The sequence below is a fragment of the Sinocyclocheilus grahami genome, unplaced genomic scaffold (genome assembly GCF_001515645.1).
Source record: "Sinocyclocheilus grahami isolate Dianchi unplaced genomic scaffold, SAMN03320097.WGS_v1.1 scaffold268.1, whole genome shotgun sequence".
NCBI classification, from domain to species: Eukaryota; Metazoa; Chordata; class Actinopteri; order Cypriniformes; family Cyprinidae; genus Sinocyclocheilus; species Sinocyclocheilus grahami.
In genome coordinates this window covers 985,175-996,855 of record NW_015505447.1, presented here as the reverse complement: position 1 = coordinate 996,855, position 11,681 = coordinate 985,175, and the positions used below count along the sequence as shown (strand labels likewise).

Here is an 11,681-nt window from a genome sequence, read left to right as displayed (position 1 = left end):
CAAACACACCTGAGCAAGCTAATCAATGTCTTCAGGATCATTAGAAAATCACAGGTAGGTGAGTTTGATCAGGGTTGGAGCTAAACTCTGCAGCGCATTGGCCCTCCAGGGCAAGATTTGAGGAACCCTGCCCTAGGCTATATTTTATTATCTAAATGGCATAGTCATGTACAAATTAAATAAAACGAAATTAAACGTTGCTTTGACTAACTGTAAACACGTACGATTCCTTTAGTATTCTTATTTAGATAAGAAAAGAAAATAATATTATTACTGCTCAGATTTCGCGATTTGCATCACGCTGTCAGTCAGTGACGTAAAGGTACACCTTCACTACCGTAAATCCCAGAAATACAAACGCACATTAAAAATGCTGAACTTCAATTTTGCACAATAAAATATAACGTAACGCAATACCTGGCGTTAAATGTCTTGTTTCACAGCATCAATTAAACAAGACACGTTGAAGTCTGCTAAAATAAGCAAGCTGTGGCGATGTGCGTGATTGAGGCGCTTCTACTAACTAATCACGGTATGAAGGAGCCGCAGTTGCTCCTCTCATGTGTCTGCTCTGGAGCTTGGCTGATCCCCTCCGAAGACGCGTTCAATCTTCTCTAAGAAAATAAACCACGTCTGGTAAGGTACAGTTATAGTAAATGGCATGCAAATACGCGTAACATTATAGTCTGTCACAGTCATAATCAAAGGCTTGAGTTTGAGCGGATTCATTCATTTGGTCCCACTGAATCGGACAAGTGTTCCTTCAGTTTATTCACTTCAGAGGATCGGCTTCAAAGACACGCAGTTAAATCAGTGTTCATGCCGGACTTTGAGCATTTCAGATTTTCCTACTCCAGAATGAATCCTGTGTTGGGGGAGAACGTGTATCCGTTCCAGCAGAACCAGATGACGGGCTTCGCGGACTCCGCGTCGTCGGGCCACTGGACCGATCCAGCGGGCCTTTTTTTAAGCGAACAGACGAGTGGCATCGGGCAAGATGGGTTGGACCTAGGCGCTTTACCCCCTCCGGGAACACCGTATCTGCACCTGGGTAACTATGTCCACCGGGTGTCTCCACCTCCTCCTGGCGCCGCGGCCCTGCGGAACGACCTGGGATCCAACATCAGCGTCCTCAAAACTCTAAATTTGCGCTTTCGCTGCTTTTTAGCCAAAGTACATGAACTGGAACGCAGGAATAAAGTATTGGAAAAGCAACTGCAACAGGCATTGGATGAGAGCGCGAAGTGTGTGGAAAATAAGAAGCCTTTAACGCGAGATGTTGGAGTGCAAACCGGCTTCGTTGGTTTGATTCCTATCAGGCCCGACTTGATACCCATTCAGAACGCGAACGACACCGCATATCTGTCCGGAGCCTTGCTGTCACCGACTCTCAATAACGCCATCCCCCCTCTCGAGTTCAATAACAGGACAACAGTAGAAAACCTGGGCCCATCCAATCTGACGGACTCTAACTCTAATCTTACTCCCAATTTCCCCATCAGCCCGATTGATCCTGCTCCAAAAACATTCAGCAATATTAACGGGAAGTATGTCAATACTGGTATCGGCTGTACCAGCAACCCTCCACCCAGATTTCATCCTGGCACTGTGTGGTCGTATAATCAGAGGTTCAGCAGCGGCCGTGAGACGCGGATCTCGGGGCCAGGTGTGTTGCCATGGGTGCCTCCAGACGGAGTGGGTGTCCAGATCGACACAATCACCCCAGAGATTCGGGCCCTGTACAATGTGCTGGCCAAGGTAAAGAGGGAGAGAGACGAATACAAACGGAGGTCAGTATGAGCGCAATGTGATGTTCTTGTAAATAGATGTATAGAGCTTCAAAGTGCAACTTTTACGCACACCTTTTACGCAGCACTTTGCGCGCTACGCAGCTTCTGTAATAGCCCTTTCGTGTCAGGTCTATCTATCTATCTATTAATTAGGAGAACATGGGTGTAAAGAAATTCCCCTAATTTAAAGATAACTGTTTGTTTGTGTGTTTATTTAAACAATAATTCTAGTATTAAATAATATATTTATATTTTATTTAAACTGAAGTGTATTTTTAAATGACATTTTCCCCCACATTTTTAGGAGTGTTGAAATGTCACAATTTCTTTATTTTGGGATTTTTGAAAATTATTTTATCTTTTTATATTATGATCTGAGAATACCTTTAGAGGAATTTAATTCACAATCAGTTCGTTTAACTGTTAGTTAACATATTGTGTTATTGTATACGTTTTTCCAGTTTCTTTCTTTTTTTTTCTTGAAAAACTGAAAAACCTCATTACTGTCATGCCATTACCATAACACAAAATATTAATATCAATCATACATTATATCAAAGTCTGTTAATAAAGACCAGTGAATCCTGATTAACATTTATGTTTTTAGCAGAATCTTTAATAACAAAGCAACATCCGCTAAAGTGCACATCAGGTTTTCCCTCTGTGAGGTGAGATTACAGGTTAATAATAGTGTATCACTCAGCATTCTTGCGATAGCTCTAGCAGGGCCTTGCTTATTCAAGCCTATGGCCCTCATAAAAGATATAGTACAGTAGATGCACTTAATGCAAATACATTAAACATTTTGTCAAATTTTTATGATGAATGTGTTTGCGCTGAAGAAGTGCTTTTTAGTGTCTTCAGAAATTTCAGAAGTCTGTTAGGGCTGGTTCTCACTCAGCATTTCAATCCTTTTCCTGTTGACATTTGAGGCAGTATGAAGTAGCCTAAATAGAATTTAACTTTGTACTTCTTGAAGAAAAAAAATACAGCTCATATCAGTCTCAATTTCAGGGCCTATATGGGGGCATATTATTTCTAAATATATAATGTCATGCTTGGATTAGATACTTTGATATAATGAAAAATTTATTTTATAATACATAATTTTATTATCATCATTTATTTTATTTTTGCCCTAAGCCCCCATAACAAACAAATTTGAATCTAGTAAAATAGTACTAGTAGTAATGATAAATATAGTAGTGGTTTTAATTGCATTCAGTAGTTAAAGCGAGACAGTTATTTCATTTTTGAGGTTTATTTATTATACATTTTTCCCCTAATTTTAAATATTGTAAGCTTGAATTGCATTTCTTTTTTTCTTTTTTTTTGTCTTTTATTGTTAAGATAATTTTTTTGGCTAACTATATCATATTATTTAATAGGTAATAATGTAATGCATTAATATTTTACCATGAATAATTCTAATTAGTATTAAATTATACTTTCAGCTTGGTTTCAGAAGAATACATGACTAATGAGTAAAATAGCACAAAGTTGTTATGTTAATACCCTATATAACACCTCCTCTCAATGAATCTCTCTCTTCATCTCTCCATATATTTCATTCCAACTTCAGCCGCCTCCCCTCTGTGCCTCAGCATCTGCAATGCAGTACTGAACTGAGCCAGGATGCCAATAGAGAATAATTCAACAATTTCTCTCTTACCTCCCATTCAGCCTCCCAGACTGCTACCAGCTGCCAAAGCCACTGAATCCCAGCCAAAATAGCACTATTTATGTCAACAGTCAGGTTTATTTCTGGGGGAAAAAACCCTTGGTTGTATGTTTTTCTGTTATATTTTTTCTTTGTTTTAGTTGCATGTGTGAGGTTTACAGCTGTCTGTATATTCAAGATGAAGAAGGTTATATGGATGCTATCTGAGAGTTACACTAACATAAATCAAGTGCTCTAACACCTGCAGTGATACTGCAGTAATGGCCTAAAATGGAAGGAACGTGTGTGTGAACAGTCCTGCACTTCCTGTCTCAGGCTGTAGCGTGCGTCCCCTATGCATACAGTCTGGTGACATGTTACGTAACACTTTCTGCTGCAAAAAAAAGAATGAGTTACTACATGAGAAGAGTAGTATCAGCCCAAAGTGTAGGGTAATTTAGCTGAGATTCACTCGCTCTTAGCTAGTGGTTGTATTTCTATGACGTGTGGAAGTGGAGTTTCATGTTTGCTTTCATAAAGCTGTACAGCCTCGGTTAAGTTGAGTCAAATTCTTTTTTTTCTTTTTTTTTTACAAAGTACATTTTTTATTAAATTAATTTAATTCTATATACAACAGTACAGCCCATTGAATGCGCATTCAAATTAAGGTCAATTCTGTTTGTTATGCTAGGGGCACAGAAATTACACATTTCACTTTTAAAAGTATTTTTCAAGATAATATGAATATAAAAATATAATGCTATTTATTTATTTATGACATAATTATAAGGACGCCACAGTAGAATTCATTACAGTCTGTTTTTAATACTTTCTTGGATGATCAAAGCCAAGCTATACAATAGAAAAACTCATTGAATGCACATCAAAATAGATATGGCATTTTCCCTGATTAAGGTAAAAAAAAAGTTTGATGTTTGGCCAATTCTGGTTTTATGAATTCTTGTAGATGGGAAGATGAATACACAGTGCGGGTGGATCTACAGGACAAGGTTGCAGAGCTTGAAGAGGTAAAACCAAATCAATTTAATATTTAAATTAATTAAAATAAGACTCAGATTCATTTAAAATCTTTTTCACTGTCTACACATCTGATGACACGTGTGTGTGTGTGTGTGTGTGTGTGTGTGTGTGTGTGTGTGTGTGTGTGTGTTTCAGGACCTGCAGGAAAGCGAGGTGTGTCAGGATGAACTTACTCTGAGGGTTAAGCAGCTTAAAGCAGAGCTGGTTCTGTTCAAAGGCCTCATGAGCAATGTGAGTTAATGACAACGTTCATGTGACCCGACCTGAAAAATACCTCATTTAGCCAATATTGTTTATTTCAATGGAAGTACAAAAAAAGTCCAGTCAAATGGTGTCCCACAAATGTCTCAGCAGAGTAATTGATCCTCTTTTATCTATCCACTCCATTTCAGTTTGTCTCATTCTGGCTTTCACATCCTCTCTCCTTTAGAACCACTCTGATTTGGACAGTAAAATCCAGGAGAAGGCCATGAAAGTGGACATGGATATCTGTCGCAGGATTGACATCACGGCTCGTCTGTGTGATGTAGCCCAACAGAGAAATTGCGAAGACATGATTCAAATCTTTCAGGTTTGTCTTTCATCATCACTATTTGCATTTGCAGTTACATGAAATACATTAGATACAGGTACGCCTTATTTTCTGTGTGTTTTTACCATTCCTTACTTCCCACCTTTCTCAAAGACTTAAGGTTTTCTTTTTATTATATTTTAATTTATACCAGATTTTTATTTACATCCCTATCAAATGGTTTGGGTCAGTAAGAGTTTTATTTTTTAATTGATTAATTATTTATTATTCAGCAAGGATGCATTAAATAGATCAAAAGTGACAGTAAAGACATTTATAATGTTACAAATGTGTTTGAGTTCAAATAAATCAGCATATTTGAATGATTTCTGAAGGATCATGTGACACCGAAGACTATATATTTTGTGTTTTAAATTTTTCATTCACATTACTTTTTTCTAGCAAGTAGCCACACCTCCATCAACCTTGACGCGCCGTCCTCGAAAACCAGCGTCGCAGACATTCAAGGGGAACGAGAGTGATGAACCAGTAAGCATCTCTGAAAGTGAGGAGAGCGGGAATAAGGAGATCAATGAGGAGATGCAGAGGATGCTTAACCAATTGTAAGTGGCACCATTGAATGTCAGAAATTTCAGTTAAGAAAGTCCTGTTAATCAGTTTTACTCAAACATAATAAATTACTTCTCAATTAGCAAGAAGATATGCACATCAACTAAATAAATAGTACTTCTAATGAATAGAAATGGTCTACTACAATCATAGAGCTGATACATTCTGGTTTGTGTTGTTATTTTGAGGATCACACACTTAATTGGATTTGAATACAGACTGTTTAAAATAATTTAAGATAATTAGTGTTTGTTCTTATGCCACAGGCGTGAGTGTGAGTTTGACGATGACTGCGACAGTCTTGCGTGGGAAGAGACGGAGGAAACTCTGTTACTCTGGGAAGATTTTCCAGGATGCACCTTAAGTATTGAGAACCAAGGAGATGTACGTTTGTTTTAATTGATTTCAGCTCCAGTGATGGACTTTGGAAGTGAATTTGGCATGATACATTTATGTATGAAATAGATCCAGTTCTACCTGGGAAAAATACAGTCATTTAAACATCCAATATGAAATTGAAGTTTACATTCACATAATGTTTATTTAAACCAAGTCATCAAATCTCAAGTTTATACATTTTTAAAGAGTTTTTAATTGCTTTAAGAAAATCAACTACAGTATTGTAGTAAAAAGCTTTATCTTCTGGTGTTGCTGCACCTTTAAAAAATTCCATCATATATATATATATTTTTTTTTTTTGCTTTATTTTTGTATTGTTACTTTGTTTTCTCATCCAACTGTTTTGAGCCGACACAGATAAAATGCCCTGTCATACAAGCGTAATATGAAAATGCTCATGCTAGACCTATTACAGTTTGGTGGTTTTTGTTGGCTCATCAGTTTTGCTATAAAACTCAAACGAAGGAGAAAAAAAAAAACACTGAGTTGCCATTTTAACTAATTTGATACATTTCATCTAGATGTCTCTCTCTCACTCTCTGCAAAATATTTCCATTATGTAGAGAAAGAACTTCAAGACTTCTCAAACATTTTTCTTTTGTTAATTCACACTGTCTCATACAGCAGGAGGAGTCCATAGAGAAAGTAATAATGGACACAGAGTCCCTTTTCAAGTCCCGTGAACAGGAATATCAAGACACCATTGACCAAATTGAGGTAAAAATTTTTTGCTTGTGCACAAACATCTACATGAAGGTGTTTTTAGCCAAACACATAACGGCATTTTATCAAGCAAGGCAAACAACATAGAGAGGTTTCTTGAAAATATTGCATGATCTTTTAAAGGATGCCTTTTAAAGTGACTTTTTGTTACTCAAAGTTACAGCAGGAGGAGTCCATAGAGAAAGTAATAATGGACACAGAGTCCCTTTTCAAGTCCCGTGAACAGGAATATCAAGACACCATTGACCAAATTGAGGTAAAAATGTTTTGCTTGTGCACAAACATCTACATGAAGGTGTTTTTAGCCAAACACATAACGGCATTTTATCAAGCAAGGCAAACAACATAGAGAGGTTTCTTGAAAATATTGCATGATCTTTTAAAGGATGCCTTTTAAAGTGACTTTTTGTTACTCAAAGTATGTGTTGTGTTTGTATGTAGTTGGAGTTGGCAACTGCTAAGTCGGATATGAACAGGCATTTGCATGAATATATGGAGATGTGCAGCATGAAAAGAGGCCTGGATGTTCAGATGGAGACCTGCAGACGATTAATCACTCAGAGTGGAGACAGGTACACACAAACACACACACACAGAGACTTTGAAAAGAGACTAATCATGATAGTCATTAATGGACTGTTTTCTCCAAAGATTCTTTGCTTTTCATCAGAACCTCTTATTCCCGACCAGATCCCGACATAGATCTGCACAAGCTTTTGCCAAACGTAATGTAATAATATTTGATATATGGTTATGAGTATCAGAATCAGTATCAGAAAGAACTTTATTGCCAGGTATGTTTACACATACAAAGAATTTCTTATGGTGACAGAAGCTTCCACAGCACAAACAGAATGACAGTGACAAGACAGATAATAGAAATAGAAAAGTAAATAGGAAATTGCAATATACACATTTTTGAAGAAAAACACAATATACAAATAGACAATACATGGTATTTGTGTGTACAGGTGTGTTATGTACAAATGCAAGGAAAGAAGTATGGTGTGTTAAATAAATAAATGTATAAATAGTGTTGAGTTTTACATGTTTATTAGCAAGTTAACTGTTCATGAGATGTATTGCCTGAGGGAAGAAACTGTTCTTATGCCTGGCTGTTCTGGTGCTCAGTACTCTGTAGCGCTGACCAGACGGCAGCAGTTCAAAGAGGAAGTGGGCTGGGAGTGAGGGGTCCAGAATGATTTTCCAAGCTCTTTTACTCACTCTGGATGAGTTCAGTTCTTGGAGAGTGGGGAGGGTTGTATGAGTGATTCGCTCAGCAGTCCAGACTATACGCTGTAGTCTTCTGAGGTCAGTTTTGGTAGCTAAGCTGAACCAGACAGTTATAGAAGTGCAGAGGACGGATTCAGTGACTCCAGAGTAGAACTGTGTGAGCAGCTCCTGTGGCAGGTTGAACTTCCTCAGCTGGCGAAGGAAGTACAGCCTCTGCTGGGCCTTTTTGACAATGGAGTCTATGTGGAACTCCCACTTCAGGTCCGGAGAGATGGTGGTGCCTGTGGGGTGTGAGACAGGGTTATTCAAACCTGCAATAGAACTCATTCAAATTGTCGGCTAGTTGTTGAGTCAGCACGGTGCTGGGGGATGGGGTCTTGTAGTTGGTGATGTCTTTCAATCCTTTCCACACTGAAGCAGAGTCATTGGCTGAAAACAGGTTTCTCAGCTTTCGGAGTAGTTTTTCTTAGCCACTCTGATCTCCTTTGTCAGTGTGTTTTTGGCCTGTTTATACAAGACTCTGTCCCCATTCTCAAAAGCATCTTCTTTGGCCTGACAGAGCTGTCTGTCCTGGTAGGGATGTACATATCCATACAGATAGTGGTGTATGAAGTTACAGTCTCTGTGAGCTCATCCAGATTGTTGGCAGTAGCTTTAAAAAAACTCCAATCAGTTCAGTCGAAGCAGGCTTGTAAATAGCGCTCTGCTTCATTAGTTCATCTCTTTACAGTCCTTATTACAGGTTTAGCTGATTTCAGTTTCTGCTTGTAGGTTGATATAAGATGAACCAAACAGAGATCAGAGAGCCCCAAAGCTGCCTGTGGGACAGAATGATATGCATCCTTTAGTGTGGTGTAACAGTGGTCCAGTACATTACTGTCTTTGGTAGGACATGTAACATGCTGTCTGTATTTTAGCAGTTCATGGGAGAGATTTGCTTTATTAAAGTCACAGAGGATGATTATAACAGAGTCCATGTGTTGTTCTGTGTCTGTGATCTGATCAGCCAGCTGTTGCAGCGCTGCATTCACACATGCTTGTGGAGGAATGTAGACACTTACGAGAATGAACGAGGAAAACTCCCGCAAAGAGTAGAATGGCTAACAGTTGATGAAGAGTGCTTCTAGATTGGGACAGCACATCTTCAACGCTGTTACACCTGTGCACAACCATAGGTGGAGTGTGTGTAAGGCTGGGAAAGGCTTAGCCTTCCCCTGGCCACCGGGACTTGGGGCAACAATGCCCCTGCACTATTAAATGGGTCATATGATGCAATTTCAAATTTTCCTTTCTCTTTGGAGTGTTACAAGCTGTTTGTGCATAGATACGATCCCTAAAGTTGCAAAGACTAAAGTCTCAAACCCAAAGAGATATTCTTTGTAAAAGTTAAGGCCTCCACTCACTCAAGCCTGCCGGCCTCCGCTCACGGGACACGGCATCGCAGTATGGAAAGGGGCGTAACATTTCCGTCACACGCTTGAAGTATTGAGCCAATCACAACGCACTGGATAGCTGGCCAATCAGCGTAAACCTCGCTTTTCAGACCGATGAGCTTTGTAAAAATCGACGCGTTTCAGAAAGGCGGGGCATAGAGGAAAAACAATAATGTACAGTATGTGGAAAATAATGTGTTTTTTGAACCTTAAACCACATAAACACATTGCACAACATAATGTTCTTTTTAGGAGCATCATATGACCCCTTTAAACTAAATCTATTAAGTTGCGAACAAAGTGAAAATGAATGAAAGGTGTCGATTGCAGCATTAAATTAAGATCTGCTTATGTTGCACAATTTGTTACCTGTTTTTACAGTTGTTCAGAGTGTGCACTCGCTAACTGAATTCTGCACTCTTGTTAATTACAAAAAACGGTGCAATAAATGGTGCATAAAGATTTAAAATTAGCTGCAACTGAAGGTGTAAACCATTGTGTGACCGTATCAGCGGCCGACTTGAATAAAAAAAAAATGGTGTGAAAGATGACATACAAGTGCATTCTGAATGTTTATTTTGACCTCCTCACCCCTTGTTGCTTACTGTGGAGGGTACAGCCATACACGCATTTATTTCTGAATGGAACACACCCACTTTCGTCACTCAATACATCTCCCTTCTTTCACAGAAAATCCCTGCTTCCTATTTCGGTTGCTGTGGAGGAGGGAGAGAATGCGGACAAGGAGAGGAAAAAAGCAACTGCTGCAAATTCTGACAGCACTGAACCGTATTGTGACATGCAGACGAACGCCGCTGTCCCGGACCACACATGGAAAAGGGCTTAGGAGCGTTTATGTCCCTCCAGCACCACAGAAATAGCTGCAATTATAAACATGAGGTAGTGATAATTTCATAATAGTGACCGTGATGCTGCAGCAAGACTACACAGTAAACAGGTTATAGTTTCCTTCTGAAAGGCAAGTAATCTTGTGTAATTTCACTAGTGCCCTCTATTGGAATGCACCATCAATGGTCCAAAAAAAAACATTTCCACATCCAGCATGTAGCACCATATTAATTCTGGCCAAAAATATGAGGGCGGATGTGATATCACTCTTTCTAGATTACATAATTTTATTTACAGTTTATTTGTATGCAGATAAAGACCTGGGTCATTCGTGTTATGTAATTTGAACTCTGTAATTTGTCATTTAAGGAAGATATTTAAATTAGGACTTTAAGGAATATGTTCTATTAAAAAAAGGCACTTCATTAATTCTAACTTTATTATTTACACAGTGTCGAGAAAATTAACAAGATGAAGAGCTGAAATGAAGAATTGAGAGTTAGCTTACATATGTTAAATTCTTTTTTTAATAATAATTTTGATTCATTATACCAATTCCAAAAAGATTGAATGTTTTAAATAAGACAAAGCAACTAATACACACACACAAAAAATCCATAGTATTCCTAATTGCTAATACTTGCTTATTTTGTGCTTTTGTTTTAAAAAAATGATGTAATTTCCTGGAGAATGATGTCATAAAGGAATTGGCAAAAACATGTTTTGTTTGCAACATTTTGAATGGAGAAAGAAAAAAAATAAGGAAACCCCTGAAATGTTTCTTAATTACCATTTTATCATTGTAGATGTTTTACTTAAAATTATATATGAAACTATATATGAATTTTACTAAATTAACTAAAAAGATATATATGTATGTCTTTTTAGTTAATTAAATGATTATATTATGAACTTGTTTCAATGAACCACAACAGTAGGGTTTTTTTAACTTTGGGTACTCAAATAATAAGAGCAAGTTATTAATTTCTGAACAAGCACTTAGCAGTTTATGTATCAGCTACCAGCGATGCCAGCCATATGATAAGTGATATTTAAAAAGGTCTGCAGTCAACTTTTTGCAGCTCTGAGTGGAGATAATTTTGGGACCAGTATTTAGTGCTCAACACTTTGGCGTGAAGTGCACACTGAAGTGTGTGGGTGTCTGCTTTCATTTTCTTATATATTCTGTGATTTTGTGCCGTGGGTGAAGGCCAGATGTCTAATCATTGGCCTTGTTGTTTGTGTCTCTTGGTTGAAGATGTCTAAATCTTTAGCGTTGTGTCATCACGCACTGTAACCTGCCCTTGATCACTTAGCCTCAGTCAATGTCATAAGCCATTTAGTTGCATTAGAATCAGTCAAAAACAGATTCTCAAGTGAATTTTATTAGATTCACTCTGTGAGGGCCAGGG

General features: G+C 38.0%; 1 protein-coding gene across 2 annotated transcripts; it reads left to right on the top strand.

The window, feature by feature from the left end:
* Positions 1 to 443: 443 nt before the first annotated feature.
* Positions 444 to 10,467, top strand: LOC107599519 (intermediate filament family orphan 1-like). Of its 2 annotated transcripts, none has more exons than XM_016291141.1 (9): positions 444 to 1,790; positions 4,418 to 4,478; positions 4,627 to 4,722; positions 4,922 to 5,062; positions 5,465 to 5,625; positions 5,899 to 6,016; positions 6,659 to 6,748; positions 7,196 to 7,326; positions 10,111 to 10,467. In XM_016291141.1, exons 1-9 carry the CDS (start codon positions 820 to 822, stop codon positions 10,265 to 10,267), a joined length of 1,926 nt encoding a protein of 641 aa, XP_016146627.1. In that variant the 5' UTR covers positions 444 to 819; the 3' UTR covers positions 10,268 to 10,467. The 2 variants fall into 2 exon arrangements, with proteins under 2 accessions (XP_016146627.1, XP_016146626.1); XM_016291140.1 differs by having other exon boundaries at positions 445 to 1,790; positions 6,656 to 6,748.
* The last annotated feature ends 1,214 nt before the right edge of the window (positions 10,468 to 11,681 follow it).

Coding starts and splice junctions, on each gene's coding strand:
- LOC107599519 (XM_016291140.1), top strand. CDS start 820: ATGCCGGACTTTGAGCATTTCAGATTTTCCTACTCCAGAATGAATCCT. Junction 4,723..4,921: donor TCAAAGGCCTCATGAGCAAT/GTGAGTTAATGA, acceptor TCTCTCCTTTAG/AACCACTCTGATTTGGACAG. Junction 7,327..10,110: donor ATCACTCAGAGTGGAGACAG/GTACACACAAAC, acceptor CTTCTTTCACAG/AAAATCCCTGCTTCCTATTT.